We start from the raw sequence: 16,792 nt of genomic DNA, 5'->3' as shown, positions 1-16,792 counted from the left end.
AAAAATTATCATTATTTATATTAATATTTAGTGTTTATTGCTAAAAATATCTTATTTTGGCTATTTTGTTAAATTTGTCGAAATTATTGTACAGAGCAAAGCCAAAATTATTAAACAAAATTCTGATAAATTAAAAATTTCGCATTAACAATTACTTCCATGAAAAATTTAAATTTGTAGTTGCGCATGCGCATCGAAAAGAAATTCAGTACCTTGACTAACCGGTTCTGTATGTCGACTATGTTTAGTTATCATCCAAAACTTTCTATTTTCCAACATTGTCGGTGTTGCTGTCATTATTACATTAAATGCGATTTATATTATGATTTGGAATCAGTGGTGTATAGCCTTATCATTAGTGAAATTTTTTTATTATAAATTATAAACGTATAAATAAAACCTATCCGAGTATCGAGTAATATAATTACAATTTTATAAACAGTCATAACCTAGACTTTTAATCTAATTGTTGTTTACGATGAGTGATAATCAAACTATGGACTTAAGGAAAAATATTTTTTTAATTGATAAAACAATAGATACCATAAGTGATAAAAAATTAGCTACGAATAAAGAAGCCTTGCAGCTTTTATTTCATTACACAAGAAATCTAAAACAATCAATCGGAGACAGCTGTCCAATCGTTATATCAGAAATTAAAAAAATTTGGGATAAAGCGGAGATTCCAACTCAAGATAATTCACGATGTGTCGCAAAATTGAATAAGCTCTATACAGACTACAGAGACGTGCAAAAAACTGCTAATAGAAATAATAAAACAAAAGAGCAAGAGCTATGCAATATTCTTGACAAATTATTCGATATCGCTCATAGTAATATTTTTGAAATGATAGATGATGAGACAAAACAGTTTTTGATTGATCAGCGTGTAACAGTTTTACCTGTTCAGGTTGGCCCCTAATCAATTTTTAAATTAACTAACAAAACTAACAACAATAAAAATTACCAGGGCGCCACCAGGATTATTAATCACGGTTCCTGGAACCGGTCCAGAGCTGAGAAAACTTATCTTAGGGTAGAGAGAGTGGAGGAAGGTGCTGTTAAATAATAAAAATTTAATTAACAATCTGATCAGTTTTATTAACAATAAAAATTTAACAAACTTAACAATTTTAAGCGCTCACACACACACTTATAATCTAACGAAGCGGAGAATAACTGCGAAATAAACGATATTTACAAACAAACCTCCAATTGACGATACGATGACTAGACGGGCTTTTTCGAACAAACGGTCTCCCACACCTGTCTTAGAACTAATTGGGCTTTTTCGAACAAACGGTCTCCCACACCTGTCTTAGAACTAATTGGGCTTTTTCGAACAAACGGTCTCCCACACCTGTCTTAAAACTAATTGGGCTTTTTCGAACAAACGGTCTCCCACACCTGTCTTAGAACTAAACTTAAAACTATAAGTCCACCGGACTAACAACAAACTAACTCCACACTTAACAATATCCTTATTCTCGACGAGCCCCTTTCGGCGTCTACCCGTCGATTTCTAACTTATTCTCGACGAGCCCCTTTCGGCGTCTACCCGTCGATTTCTAACTTATTCTCGACGAGCCCCTTTCGGCGTCTACCCGTCGATTTCTAACTTATTCTCGACGAGCCCCTTTCGGCGTCTACCCATCGATTTCTAACACGTGCCCCTTTCGGCGTCTACACGTGACGGGCCCCTTTCGGCGTCTACCCGATTTCTAACCCTACAATCACCCGCACAGAGACGAATCATATACCGGGCTCGTTGACTCGGCTCACAGGAGTAACAGCCCAGTGACGAAACATAGACCTAGATACTCCTGCAGCTTATACACACTTTACTACAGAACAACAGCTCAGCGACGAAACATAGACCTAGATGTTCTGCAGCACACTCTCATAACCCACACCAGCTACAGCAGTAACAGCCCAGCGACGAAACATAGACCTAGATACTCTGCAACTCACACATAACCCACACTTGTCTCACACTCACACTACTAACCTGACTCTACTTTATAAATTTTACTTTAATAAAAATTGACTGTAACTAATTTCAATTATATATTTTAGATGAATTATTCAATCATTAGTAAATTAATAAAACGACAACCAATATTCAATTTACAACCAATTCTCAATTCCAATTGTTAATTTTAATTCCGTTAAAATTTTAAATGGATTAAAATTCTTCAGTAACTTATTGTCATGGTCTTAAGAATATAACAATACTTATTTAGAACAAAAGGTCTTAATGCCTTGAATGAACTTAATCACAATATAAATCTTTCAATCACTTCAAAATTATTAACATAAGTTTAATTAACTAATTCTGATTAAACTTTTACTATGACAATCCTACTCACTTAACTGATTTCTTGGACTTAACATCCACGCCGACAGTTATCAAGTGTCATTAATTTTAATCTAATTCCTTCACGGACCTAATCCCCAAAATTTACTTAATTCACACGTGTCAAAAAAATAATTTTATAATATAATAATTTCGATAAAAATTCCTAATATAACCTTCTTAATAAATTTTTCGATGGGTATTGTTTTTCAATAATAAATTCTTACTATAACATTCTTAATAATTTTCTACTCTATAATACTCTCAATTAATAATTTTCTTAATATAAAACATTCTTAGTAATTAATTCTTAATATAAAATATTATCAACAATTTTCTGATTGTTTTATCAATTATAAAAATTCGACACAGGTCGAAATAGTCAAATTCATTTGCTAGAACATTCGCTAATCAAGTCTTGCTTGACCTTGGGTATTGGAATTTATACGACACAAAACTGACGCTTGACGAAAATTTCACGAACAAAAAATTTTATCTATTTTTCTCAAGACAAAAGTTAATCAATTTTACTCAGTTAATTATTGAAAAATTAATTAAATAAATTTTCTTAGATGTTAGTTAATTGATTGAAAACTTTTAGATATTAAAAATTTCCCCCGCAAGGTCGATCAAGTGATCCTCGGGTATAAACCCCCATGAAAATCACTAATCCAAAAACTAGCAAATGTTCTACGATTTAATTATTGAATAAGATTTTCGCCGATCAACGATCCAATTGATAAACAATTAGGAGAAGTAACTGGGCATTGGATAAACCGCGGTCCACTTCCTTCCCACAGAGTAATAATTGACACCTTGACGAGCAAAACGATGATCTAACTCACTCGTTGAGGATGAAGTCCTAGTTGTAGTTGGCTTCCTTCGTCTCGTCACTACTCTCGGGAACGGTCCTTTTTGATTTCCGTGGCACTCAGTCTGGCGGTCACACTACTTCTCTCTGTTCCGCTGCACGGCTCACCTATTTTAACCCAAACTCACCCCCTCCTATTCTCCCTTTAGGCCCGAAGATCGAGACGCGCCAGTGCTATGTCGAATAATTATCGATATTCGGTGACTTATCGATTAAGGGTAATTTTACCCTGTTACAAGCGAACTCAACGAATTTTACATTTAAATTACGTCGCTATACATATTGAACTATCACCAAAATCTGGTAATAAAAAAATAATAAATAACTACAATTTAATATTTTATTCCAATTGATAAATACTAAATAATTTAATTACAGAAATACTCATTTCATCTCCTGAGAATCAGCTGAAAAACGACGAGTCCCTCACAAATACAACTTCAACTCAATCACTTACAACAATAGATCACGTTGTGAGGAGTCCAGAAAAAATGTCTGGTAATATTGAGTGCTTTAATGTTATAAAATTTTTAAAGTTTTTGTAATATTATTTGTTTTTAATAATTCTCTTGTTCAACAGATATTGATACGCCAAGCACGTCACAAACCATCAGTGAAATAAAATCTAGTGGAGAAACTATTAGTAACTCGCAATCAACTCCAGTATCTGAATTTGAGGCAACTGGACGATATTATGAATCGAAACATCTTCGAGGAACTATTAACATCCTCACAGAAGATGTGATTGCGGTGTTTGACAGCTGTAATATTTCTTACAGAGAATCAGTTCGTCTTACCTCAGCTTTGGCTCCAGCTATGGGAGTTGATCCACGTGATCTCGTGTTAAATAAGTCTTCTTTTCATGAGATGCGGTCTAATTTACGGAAAAAAATGGCTGAAAAAATTAAACTACTGTTCAACGAAACTGAAATTGATGTCGCAGTTATACACTGGGACGGTAAACTAATTCCTGATAGTATGACTTGTGAACGTATTGAAAGACTTTCTGTTTTGATAACGTGTAATGGACAAGAAAAAATCATTGGAGTACCTGCATTACCTGATGGATGTAGGTCTACTCAAGCAGAAGAAATTTTTAATATTATTTGTGAGTGGAGTTTAAACCATTCTGTAAAGGCCCTATGTTGTGATACGACTGCTTCTAACCTTGGTTGGAGAAACGGAGCTGCAGTGATTTTAGAACGTAAACTTGGGAGAGATTTGTTATATCTTCCCTGTAGACACCACATATATAAATTAGTGTTATCCTGCGTACACTCAACGAAAATGCCAGGCACAACCGGACCAAATGTACCGTTATTTAAAAAATTTCAAAGTGAATGGAGTTCCATTGATACAACAAAATATAAGTCCGTACAGAAAAATAAACTAAAAAAAATATTACGAGATCAAATACCAGAAGTGACTGCAAAAATTGATGGGTTTTTAAACATTCTTTTACCACGGGATGACTATCAGGAACTTTTGGAATTGAGTAAAATCTTCCTAGGCACAATGGACTCTGAAAATATAAAATTTTATAAACCTGGAGCATTCCACCACGCTAGATGGATGTCCAAAGCAATTTATTGTTTAAAAATTTATATTTTTCGACCCAGTCAGCATCCAAATCAGAAAGACTTCTGGAAGAAGTCTTTTCAAAGACGTCCATAAGAAGTCTAAATATGATGTCTTAACGAATTCATCAATCAGAACTCTTAATCAAGAAGTCGACAGGAAATCTTTTGACAAACTTTGTAAAACTTCTAAAATATGAGCTCTTCAAGTAGTTTACTTACTGATCTCATAAGACATCAATAATCTGAGCTTTTTAAGAGGTCTTTTGTCTGACTTCGTAAGATGTCATGAATATGAACTCTTTCAGAGGTCTTTTTGCTGAGGTAGGATTGAATTGTATTGGCGCATGCGCACAACGATAGAAATTTTATTTTTATTTTTTATCTCTGTTTTAATATAACCTATAAGTGTATGGTACGTTTTCTGTTTACATTCAGCGTCGAATTGCAAAACTTTAATTTAGTGAAATCAATTAATTATTTATAACCAGTGATTTCGTAATTTGTAAATTAAAAGTTCTAAAAATAATGTAAGTGCATATTCTTAGCTAATTAATATTTGACTATGTATGATATTTCATGTTTTTATCAGTGATAAATTTGAGAAATCATTCGATTTTAAAGGTAACGTATACATTTATCCAAAAAATAAATATAAATTATGATTTTTTTTTAATTTAAAATATTTTTTTCTCAAGATGTCTGAAAGAAAAAGATTCAGTGAACTGTCTAAGAGTCAGAAAAATCGAAGATTGAAAAAACGCTGTGAGCAGGCAATTTTGGAGACTGCACGTGCAAAAGCATCGGTTGATACTTCGTTTGATAATGATCCAGTTATTAATAACAGTGTAATGAACAACGACAATAATTATGACAGTGATGATTTCAGTTTACAGTCGATTCATTTAGATAATACCGTAACCGATATCTCTTTAAAGACTTACACAGATAATAATGATAATTCTCATTGTACAACAACAAAAACAACATCAACAGTAACAGCAACAACTACTACAACTTCTATCACTTATAATAATAATAATAATTGTGATATCGAAGTACCAATTCCTTTAACCAAACAATTAGCTCAATGGAAATGCGAATTTAACATTACTCAAGCTGGATCAAGTACTTTACTAAAAATTATTAGAAATGTGGAGTCAATAGAAGAGTTAAAAAGTCTTCCAAATGACAGTCGTACCTTAATTGATACTCCTACAGATACTACTATTCGTGAGGTTGCACCAAGAGAATATCTCCACTATGGACTGAAAAAAGGATTAATTGATCAATTAAAAATTGTCGATATAAAACAGATTACAGATATTATCCAGGTTAGTATACACATTGATGGTTTGCCAATATCGAAGAGTTCAAAACGACAACTGTATCCTATACTGGGAGAAATTTTTCCAAAAGTCTCTGTACCATTCGTTATTGGTATATACCATGGACTGAACAAACCAAATGACTAATGAATTTTTTAAAGATTTCATTAATGAGTACAAAAATCTGAGAGAGGAAGGTTTCGAGTATGATAGTCATAAATTTAAAGTAATTATAAGGGCTGTCATTTGTGATTCACCAGCGAGAGCTTTTGTAACCTACACAAAAGGTCATGGTGGTTTTTATGGTTGCGGTAAGTGCATTCAAGAAGGAGAATAGTGACCATCGAATGTTATTTCTTGATATGGATGCACCATTACGCACTGACTCGAATTTTATAAATCGTTTAAATGAAGATCATCATTTAGGAAAATCAGATTTTGAAGATATTGGTGTTGGTATGGTGTCTCAATTTCCAGTGGATTACATGCATCTTGTTTGTCAAGGAGTATCAAAAAAATACTGACTTCGTGGACGAAAGGATGGCGACTAAATGATAAAAATTACTTAAATTAAGTCACAAAATGACTGAAAATCAATATTATTATTATAATTATTATGAGTATTACATAACAACAATAATAATTTAACAATTAATATTAATAAATTTATAGCATGAATAAATAATATTTATTAATTTATAATAATAATAGTCTGCAAATTTTCTGTATGAAATCAGAAAGAGCTCTCAATTCTGACTACTATAAGTACTCTTTTATTTGAAGTCGTAAAGAGCTGTTAATTCGGATTTCTGCAAGACATCTTATTTTTGAACTCAAAAAGACTTCCTAATTCTAACTTCTGTAAGCACTCTTTTTTTTTAACTCAGAAAAAAGATCTCTTTGACAATATTTGTGGAAGTCTTATATTACTCTTAAAGTGGCGCATTCGACGTCCTCAAGACGTCTTAGAGACACCATTCCGTTAAAAATTACGACGTCCAAATCTTAAATAGGAGTTCATCACGAACCTTTAAAGACATCATATTGTTTACTGGGGAAATTGTTTTAATTTAAGCAAGGAAGATGAAAAGAGTTTACAAGAAATTTCTTTATTTATTGTGTTTGTATACGTTCCATTTTGGTATACGGCACCGTTAGCTGCAACTGCTCCAAATCAAGATCTTGAATTTCTCAAGGTAGTCTATAATTATCGAACAATTGATAAAAAATTATCCGAAGTAGTTTTAGCAAAATTTAGAAATCATTTATGGTATTTAAGTCCAGAGGCAGCAGCTTTATCATTTTTCGACAAAAATATTTCTTCTGACGCAAGGCGAAAAATGGTGGCGGCTTTGACATCAAGCGAAGAAGATCAGTTTGATTTTCCTAAACGTTTTATTTTCAATTCAGGAGATTTTGATTGGTTTCTGAACAAAAATGTTGATTATTTTATTAATTCTACTTCCGTCAAATTTTTCGAAAGATTTAGTATCGATACAAACTTTATCTTATTAGATGACAGTACAACGGCAGAGCATCCAGATTATTTAAAAGGTTTGGAAATTGTTAAGCATCTAAAAGTGGTCAATGATTCTGCAGAACGAGCTGTTAAACTAATGGAAGAATATATTAATACTCTAGCTAAGCACGAAGATCAAAAACAGTATGTAATTCAAATTGTAAGTGAATACAAAAAAAAATTTCCAAATGCTACCAAAGAATGTTTAATAAAATGAATTGTGTTTATGTATGTGTTGAAAAATTTATTAAATTAGTCACATTTTCAATAATAATTGAAATTTTTTAAATTAAACTTACATCATAAATTACATTTTGTAATTTTCGGAATATTTGCTACTAATATTAGTTATAAAATAGTTGATAAAAGATATTTTTAGCAATAAACAATAAATAATCATAATTTTTTGGTCAAAATGAAAAAAAAAATGAGAAGTTACTTTTAGTTCAACTTTGACCTTAAATAACTTTAAAGCCAGTGAATTTATCGAAAAACGCTAAGAGAGAGTTTTTGTAGAGCGTTCAATTTCCTACAAAAATAATTTGTTGCCACAGCAATCTATGCACTGGGATCGAAATAAAAAAATTAATTGCAAAAAGTACCAAAGTTCCATGTTATTTAAATGGGAAACGAATCGTCTTTGTGGCATGGTTTATTACTAATATTAAGGGCTTATATGGGTTTAATATTTTTTTTTAGGTCATTTACTAAAAATTTTAGGGGCACTGCAGACTCAGAAACCAAATTGGTAAATAACGGATACCCTAATAATTATATAGGGCAATTTTTCAAATCTATACTAATATATAAATCTGTAGAGTTTTTTGCGCTTGTTCCGTTAAAACTATTAAACTATATATCCGATTGAAATGAAATTTTGCATCCATGTAGAGGATCCATTGACTTAATGGATAGGCTAACTTTTTCATGAGTATTAAATCTCCGAAGTGTATAGCGGGGGCGTTAAAAATTATATATATACAACAGTTTTCCACGTATATAGTCACTAATCACGATATCTCTGGAACTATCAAAGCTAAAGATTTGAAATTTGGTAGGAATATTCTTTTCACCGAGTAGAGGTCAGCTAAGAACGGATTTTACGAAATTTCACCTCTAAGAGGGGTCGCGGGGGCGTTAATTAAAAAAAATTCACATTTTAAAACTACAGATCTTATAGGTATGAAACTTCGTCAGGACATTATTTTTGACATGTTTGAATTTACTCAAAAATAATTCTATGATATTCCACCCCCAGAGGGCTGTATGGGGGCGTTGAAAATTGAAAAAAATTTTTGTCTTCCAATCTATAGCTTTTATAACTTGTAACGGGCCGCTTTTAGCGCCATCTGTTCCTGAGTACATTTAAATTTGTTTTGTGTCTTGCGACACGTGAAATTTTGTTTTAAATTTGATTTAGTTAATTTCATTTTGGTTGTACTCCTGGTTGAATTCGCCGCGACCGAGTCGCCCTCGCGCAAAAGAAAAAAAAAAGAGAAACAGGCGTGCAGAATCATCGATGGCGGTCGAGAGCACACATGCAGGATCCAATACATCAATTGGCCTGTCGATAGTCACAAATGGGATGCATGGCGCCATCTCTGAAGACCGGCGCGGACGAAGGAGTCAGCAGAGAGAGGAAAGGAGGGAGTGCAACAACAAAAAGATTTCTCTTCCTTCCACGTGTTCCCACGATCGTGTACGGACGCAGTTGACTTGTAGCTGACAAAAATTTAATTTTTTTTTGGCATTAAATTTGCCGTGCATTAATTGAGACGATTGGTCATTTTTAAGTATTTTGTTGTTTCTTTTCTTGGGTATTGTCATATTGGAACAAACTCAAAACCTACGATAATTAACTGTTGTCCATTATCCAGCGATGTGGGTAATTCGATACGACTGTGTGTGTGTGGTAGTAGCCCGGTGTGCCAAACAAGGACCAGAGAGAGACTCGCCAAGAATTACGTTTCCGTGGACCACCGACGGGGTGCCAAGTTCCCTACATAACGTGGACATACGACGTGGAAGCCGAGAACGATCTGGCCGAGTGAACCAACCAGGACGACGGTTAGAATATTCACGTATCGGAGACATCCACCAGGGTAAGTGGATTCGTCTTGTTTAAAATAGCTCGTGGGATAAATTAATAATCCTTCGTTGTTCCAAAATAAGCTCCACAGGTGATAAAATAAAAAAAAAAAAAAACAAATAATAATTTTATAACTTGACGCCGACGACGAGCGTGAGCTATTAGTTATAAGAATTTCAAGGTTGCTGTATAACACTGTGTTGAGATAATCCCACGAGGTATTTCGGTACCGCCGTTGTTCTTGTAGTTAAAGGTTATTATTATTAGCATTATTATTATTGTGCCTGGGATAAGTTACCCTAGCTTCGGTATTGATTTATCGACCGATATAACTCTCGGGGTAATCGATGAATTCGATTACCCATTGATCGAGCTTCGGAATCGTGCGAAACTCGACTTACTGACACCGAGTAAACGGCGGGAGAAAGTTTGAATTCGAAAGTTGCCGCGCTGGGACTTAGAATTTTGTTTAAGTAACTCACCGACGACGGATGAAGGGATGCGTGCGTATTTAATTGTGACGTTGCGAGCGTTAATTACCGATTATTATGTGTCATTATTATTGACGGTACAATTAATTTTTTTTTAATTTAGATAATTATCATTTAATTAATTTCAATAATTACTTTATTTCGTTGGTTAATTAATTACACTGCGACATTTTTCTTAAATTTGGTTTCTTTTATTTAATTGAGTAGTCATAATTAACTAGGACAAGTCGAGCAATTTTGTTTTTTTTTTTTTTTTGTTAAAATTGGATTAATTGTCAACAATTAAAATCACACGACGAGTTTATTCTGTTTGGTTTGGAATGTAACTGATTATTGAAAATTGAATCTTGGGTTTGGTTTTGCGTTATTGTGACGCGGATTATTATTTGTTCTCGACGATTTATAAATTATTATTAAATAAATGAGTATTTGTAAATTATCTTATCATTAAATATTTATTTTTGCTGGATCGGGATGTTGGAAAGAAGAAAAATGCTCACGCTAATTCGTGTTTTGTCGTTTATTCTATAAAATATCACAGTTTAATGTATTGAACACATGAACTTGTAACAGTTTTACTTGCTCAGGTTGGCCCCTAATCAATTTTATAATTAACTAAACAAAACTAACAACAATAAAAATTATCAGGGCGCCACCAGGATTATTAATCACGGTTCCTGGAACCGGTCCAGAGCTGAGAAAACTTATCTTAGGGTAGAGAGAGTGGAGGAAGGTGCTGTTGAATAATAAAATCTTAACTAACAATATATCGATATTTATTAACAATAAAAATTTAACAAACTTAACAAATTTAAGCGCTCACTCACACACTTATAATCTAACGAAGCGGAGAACAACTGCGAAATAAACGATATTTACAAACGAACCTTCCAATGACGATACGATGACTAGACGGGCTTTTTCGAACAAACGGTCTCCCACACCTGTCTTAAAACTAGACGGGCTTTTTCGAACAAACGGTCTCCCACACCTGTCTTAGAACTAATTGGGCTTTTTCGAACAAACGGTCTCCCACACCTGTCTTAGAACTAAACTTAAAATGTAACGTCCACCGGACGACCAAAACTAACTAACTTTACACACTTTACAACTTAAAATTAAGTCCACAGGACTACCGAACTTAACACTATTAACACTCTCTATCACGCATAACCCGTTCAATTCTTCACATACATAACCCACACTTCGCTTAATTGATTTTACAATTTTAATAGAATGAATGAATTAAAGTTAATTACAATATTCAATCATTCAATCATTGGTAATTTTTTTTTTTTTTTTTTAACGACAATTTTCAATTTACAATCAATCTCTAAATAGCTTTGAACTAATCTCTATAGAACCAGAGGCTTAATGCCTTGAATTAACTTAATCACAACATAGACCTTTACAATCACTTCAAAATTATTAACATAAGTTTAATTAACTAATTCTGATTAAACTTTTACTATGACAATTCTAACTCAATTAACTAATTCCTAGGACTTAATGTCCACGCCGATAATTATCAAGTTCAGTAATTTCAATTTGACTACTTCACGGACTTAATCCCAAAATTATTAAATTCACACTTGACGGAATAATTTTATAATATAATATTCTCAATAATTTTCCACTCTATATTATCCTCGATAATTAATTCTCAATATAGAATTCTTAATAATTAATTCTTGATATAAAACATTATCACTAGCGTTCTACTCGTCTTATAACTTATAAAAATTTGACACGAGTCGAAATAGTCAAATTTGTTTGCTAGAACATTCGCTAGTCAAGTCTTGCTTGACCTTGGGTATTGGAATTTATGCGACACAAAACTGACGCTTGATGAAAATTTCATGAACAAAAAATTTTATCTATTTTTCTCAATGACAAAAGTTAATCAATTTTACTCAGTTAATTATTGAAAAATTAATTTAATGAATTTTCTTAGATGTTAGTTAATTGATTGAAAACTTTTAGATATTAAAAACTTCCCCCGCAAGGTCGATCGAGCGATCCCCGGGTATAAACTTCCATGAAAATCACTCAATCCAAAACTAGCAAATGTTCTACGATTTATTTATTGAATTAAATTTTCGTCGATTAACGATCCAATTGATAAATAATTAGGAGAAGTAACTGGGCATTGGATAAACCGCGGTCCACTTCCTTCCGACAGAGCAATAATTGACACCTTGACGAACAAAACGATGATCTAACTCACTCGTTGAGGATGAAGTCCTAGTTGTAGTTGGCTTCCTTCGTCTCGTCACTACTCTCGGGAACGGTCCTTTTTGATTTCCGTGGCACTCAGTCTGGCGGTCACACTACTTCTCCCTGTTCCGCTGCACGGCTCACCTATTTTAACCCAAACTCACCCCCTCCTATTCTCCCTTTAGGCCCGAAGATCGAGACGCGCCAGTGCTATGTCGAATAATTATCGATATTCGGTGACTTATCGATTAAGGGTAATTTTACCCTGTTACAAACTCTTAAAACTATTAATAACACTTTATTTAATTAACTGATTATTTTGAATCGAGTATTACTATTATTTGATTAACATCATTGAACTAGAATTATGATTAATGGTTATTAATATACGTGACATCAAACACCGACATTAATATTGAGATTGTTCACAGCGATGATAATCATTTAAGTTAACGAATATTTAAATTAACATTGAAATTATAAAAGGTTGATTGCATGAATTAATTAAGTTAATTATAACATTAATCACTATTAATGACGCGACAATATTATTACGAGCGATGATGCGAGTGATGAGCACTGATCGAAGTCTTTATGCGAACTTGAGACACAAATCTACAGTCACCAGAGAGAACCAGGGTATCGAAGCATTAAGTGAGTGCCTGGTGTTTGGTGACATCACCTCAGCCAGGTATAATAATGATTTTGGTTGATTACTGAATTATTGTATGATGAATCATATCTTATTAACATATTAAAGAAGGATAAGAGTAATCCCTGGTGACTGGAGATTAATACTTAAGTACAAGACAACAGTGAAGTGCCAAAAATTCCAATGGTTTACCGGCATATGAGGTTACAATGGCAGCATTTTTCAATAATAATTATTTAATGAGTTTAAGATAAAAATTATTATGATATACAAATAAGAATAATACCTGAGTTGCCAATGGTGTTGAACTTCTTAGTAAAAACACTTTGGTAATTGAGTTGAGCACAAATAGAATATAAATTTGGAACGTAAAGTTGATGATACACAATGCACGTGATGTTAACTGCAGCGTGTAGGTTTGGTGTGTTATGCCGGTTGGCGCGCCGGCAGATGTTGACTTCGGGAAATGAAATGCAGAGTGCGCGTGAGTCGTTGCAACCTCTGGTGAGGTTGATTGCGGACTTACCACACGTTCTGGTGCGAACATGTGGTATTTACGCAACAGTATTTTTTGTTAATCACGACGAATAACTAATCTACGCCGAACCCCGATTTATTTATTTCCTCGTTCCTTCTTTACATCGTTCGCAACCTTTTACCCGCCATTCTGACGAAGAGTCCCGGACCGAAGTCGTCGGAAACGAAGTGATTGGAGCACAGCTCCTGGCGCCCAACAAAAGGTAAGGCAGGTAGGCCAAAATTATTTATTTCGGACTTCGACTTCACTAACGCACGGGGTCGAAATACCCATTATAAACTCTAAAACTTGACCAAAACATTTTTTTTAGCATCTTTGAGTTTATTAAGAACTAATGTTATGATGTTTCACCCCCAAAAGGCTGTGCGGGGGCGTTAAAAATAAAAAAAAATTGTTTTTTTCAATCTATATTTTTTGAAACTCTGAAACTTGGCCACAATATTTCTTTTCGCATGCTTGAATTTACTAAGAACTAATTTTATGATATTCAACCCTAAGAGGGTTGTGGAGGGGAGGGGGGTGTTAAAAATATTAAAAATGTATATCATCCAATCTATAGCTTTTGTAACTGTGAATCTTGACCAAAACATTTTTTTTTGGCATGTCTGAGTTCACTGAGAACTAACTTTATGATATTTTACCCTCAGAGGGCGGTGCGAGGGCGTTAAAAATTGAAAAAAAAATTTGTCTCTATACATATATAGTAGACTTTCTAGAGAAAATAGTCACTCATCACAGAATCTCTGGAACTAGAGATCTAAAGACTCAAAATTTGGCGGAAATATTCCTTTCGCCGAGTAGAGGTCAGCTAAGAACGGATTTTATGAAATTCTACCCACAAAGGGTATAGCTCCTATCGACTCCAAATCGGGTAGGAATTTTCTGTAAGAAATGTAGAAATGATATACAAACGAATTTTACGATATCTCACCCCACAGAGGGCCGCGGAGGTAAGTATTAGCTATGAAAATTTTCCAAGCTATAGCTCCTATAGACTCTAAATTTGATAAGAGTCGTCTACATGTGATACACAAATAATCTAAGAACGGATTTTACACCGAATCACCTCCAGTAGAGATTGCGAGGGTGGGTGTTAACAATACAAAATCTTAATTTTCAAAATATAGTTTTAAAAAGCTGCAAATTTGGTAAGGATCTTTTATGTGTCATATAGAGATCATCTCAATACGGATTTTAATAAATTCTACTTCCGATAGCGATTGCGGGAGTGGGTGTTAGATTTTCAAATTTCAATTTCCAAACATATAATTTCCAACAATTTCCAATATATCTACATATATAATTTTTTAACTGGAGCTTAGTTAGGGCACTTCTGCTGAAAATTCAAATTTCAAAGTGCCCAATTAATCCTCCTGCTAAAAAATTCTATGAAAATAAAATCTATCGTCTTACCCCAAAATATCTTAGGAAAGGCCTAAACACAGCTGATTTCAAAAGCGGAACTGAAAATTCCAATTTTAAAAGGTCCATCAAGGAAGTTACATTTTGGCACACCCTAATATATATATATATATATATATATATATATATATATATATATATATATATATATAACTAGGGTTTTTTTTTAAATATAAAGTTTTATTGGGGCAATCATATCATTATTATAATCGTTGTTTTCTTCAACTTAACTAGTTGATAATAACAATAATAATAGTTAAAATAACTGCATGATTATCTAGCAGTGTAGTGAAAAGTGCTGATACCTACGGCATATTATACGAGTTGTGCATATCGATTATCCATCGATCAATATATCTGAGATCAAATAGTGTCCTCAGTGGACGGAAGTATACTATTCAATCTTCGCCAATACCGACTGGTTAGTTTACAAACAATGAGTAACATGTCACGCATCTGCCGTGGTTGCTCTGACAACATAGCAACTGACAGTGTTAACTGTCCCTCTTGTGCTGCAACTTACCACCCTAGTTGTGCAAAATCGACTAACGTCTTGCCAAATGGTGCTTTTCAAATATGCTGTGGTGTCAAAAAATCCTTTTCTTACGAAGACCTCCGTAAACTAATATGCGAAGAAAACAAATCCGTCAACCATGAAATTGTATCGGGAATTAAGAGTACAAAATAGTGTCGATGCATCACTTGAATCTGTCAATGACAGAATAAATATAGTCGGAGAAGGACACCGTAATCTTAATAATAAGATCGTAACGCTTGAAGATAAACTTAGGGTAAGCTCGCACAAGATTAAAGTTCTGAAGAAGTAGTCGCCAAGCGGTGAATCCATCCTTGAAGAAGTTGAGGAGAGATTGTCTAGGCGTAACAATATCCTTATTTTCGATATTCCTGAACCTCCTCATACTGACTTGGAGGCTCCACCGAAAACAGAGTTGGTCTTTGTCATCAAACTCTTTAACGCACTTAGAGTCGGCTCAGCCTCCTCATCGCAGACATCGCAGTTCCGAGTTGGTAATTGTTCATTGGCTCTCGGAAAACCGAGACCATTGAAAATTACATTTTCTAACCCGAATTATCCCAATCATTTGATCCAGATCTTTTATAAAGAACAAGAAAGCCAACAAGCTTCCTCCAGATCTGAACCTAAACGACATTGTAATAACTAATTATCGCACTCAACAGCAACGATCGCAACACAAGAGCACTTGGGAGGAGTTCCAACGTCGAGTCGCGGACGGGGAAACCAATCCACGTCTAGTAACAAAACATGGCAGGTTAACTGTCATTAGCAAACCCTCACCTCGTCAGAACCAAGCATAGAGGGTTGCTCTATACTTAATTCTTCATATAAACTGAATTACATTTATTATCGGAGTGTTAGAGGACCTGAATCTAAATTGGGTAATGTGTTATATATCACTTCTATTATTGATTGTGATGTTTTATTTTTTACTGAGACCGGGCTTAATAGCAGCCTCTTCTATTCTAAGTCATCTGATTCTAATTTCTTCCTTGAAGAACGTTAATGAGTATTAATATCGACTAGTAATTCATAATATGTAATTCAGTATTATCTACCCTATCAATGGTATATTTTTTGTTCAGGTTTTCATCCGGTAGGTATCTGGGTGTAATTTTTGATTATTGCTAATCGTTTAAATTAGTTATTTGGGCACCAACTGGTGATCATTCTAGGTTGTTCATTTTTGCGCAA

The 16,792-nt window shown here is 33.8% G+C and overlaps 2 protein-coding genes and 1 long non-coding RNA gene across 3 annotated transcripts in view; 2 read left to right on the top strand and 1 right to left on the bottom strand.

Moving 5' to 3' along the window:
• LOC141532992 (uncharacterized) overlaps positions 1-16,792 on the top strand; it is a 128,890-nt gene that overhangs the window by 94,096 nt on the left and 18,002 nt on the right. The window lies entirely within an intron of this gene.
• Positions 3,642-4,955, top strand: LOC141532987 (uncharacterized). The gene is made up of 2 exons (XM_074251622.1): positions 3,642-3,725; positions 3,808-4,955. Exons 1-2 carry the CDS (start codon positions 3,719-3,721, stop codon positions 4,899-4,901), a joined length of 1,101 nt encoding a protein of 366 aa, XP_074107723.1. The 5' UTR covers positions 3,642-3,718; the 3' UTR covers positions 4,902-4,955.
• On the bottom strand, positions 10,991-12,844 carry LOC141532980 (uncharacterized). Its single transcript, XR_012480158.1, has 2 exons — positions 11,223-12,844; positions 10,991-11,175 (listed from the first exon to the last, which is right to left on the bottom strand). It is a non-coding gene; the product is annotated as an uncharacterized LOC141532980 (long non-coding RNA).

This window comes from Cotesia typhae, unplaced genomic scaffold (assembly GCF_013202065.1).
Source record: "Cotesia typhae breed Kobodo isofemale line unplaced genomic scaffold, CoteBio_Ctyphae contig_77, whole genome shotgun sequence".
Classification (NCBI taxonomy): Eukaryota; Metazoa; Arthropoda; class Insecta; order Hymenoptera; family Braconidae; genus Cotesia; species Cotesia typhae.
Note: the sequence above shows the minus strand (reverse complement) of the source record. Positions and strands in the feature narration are given on the sequence as shown.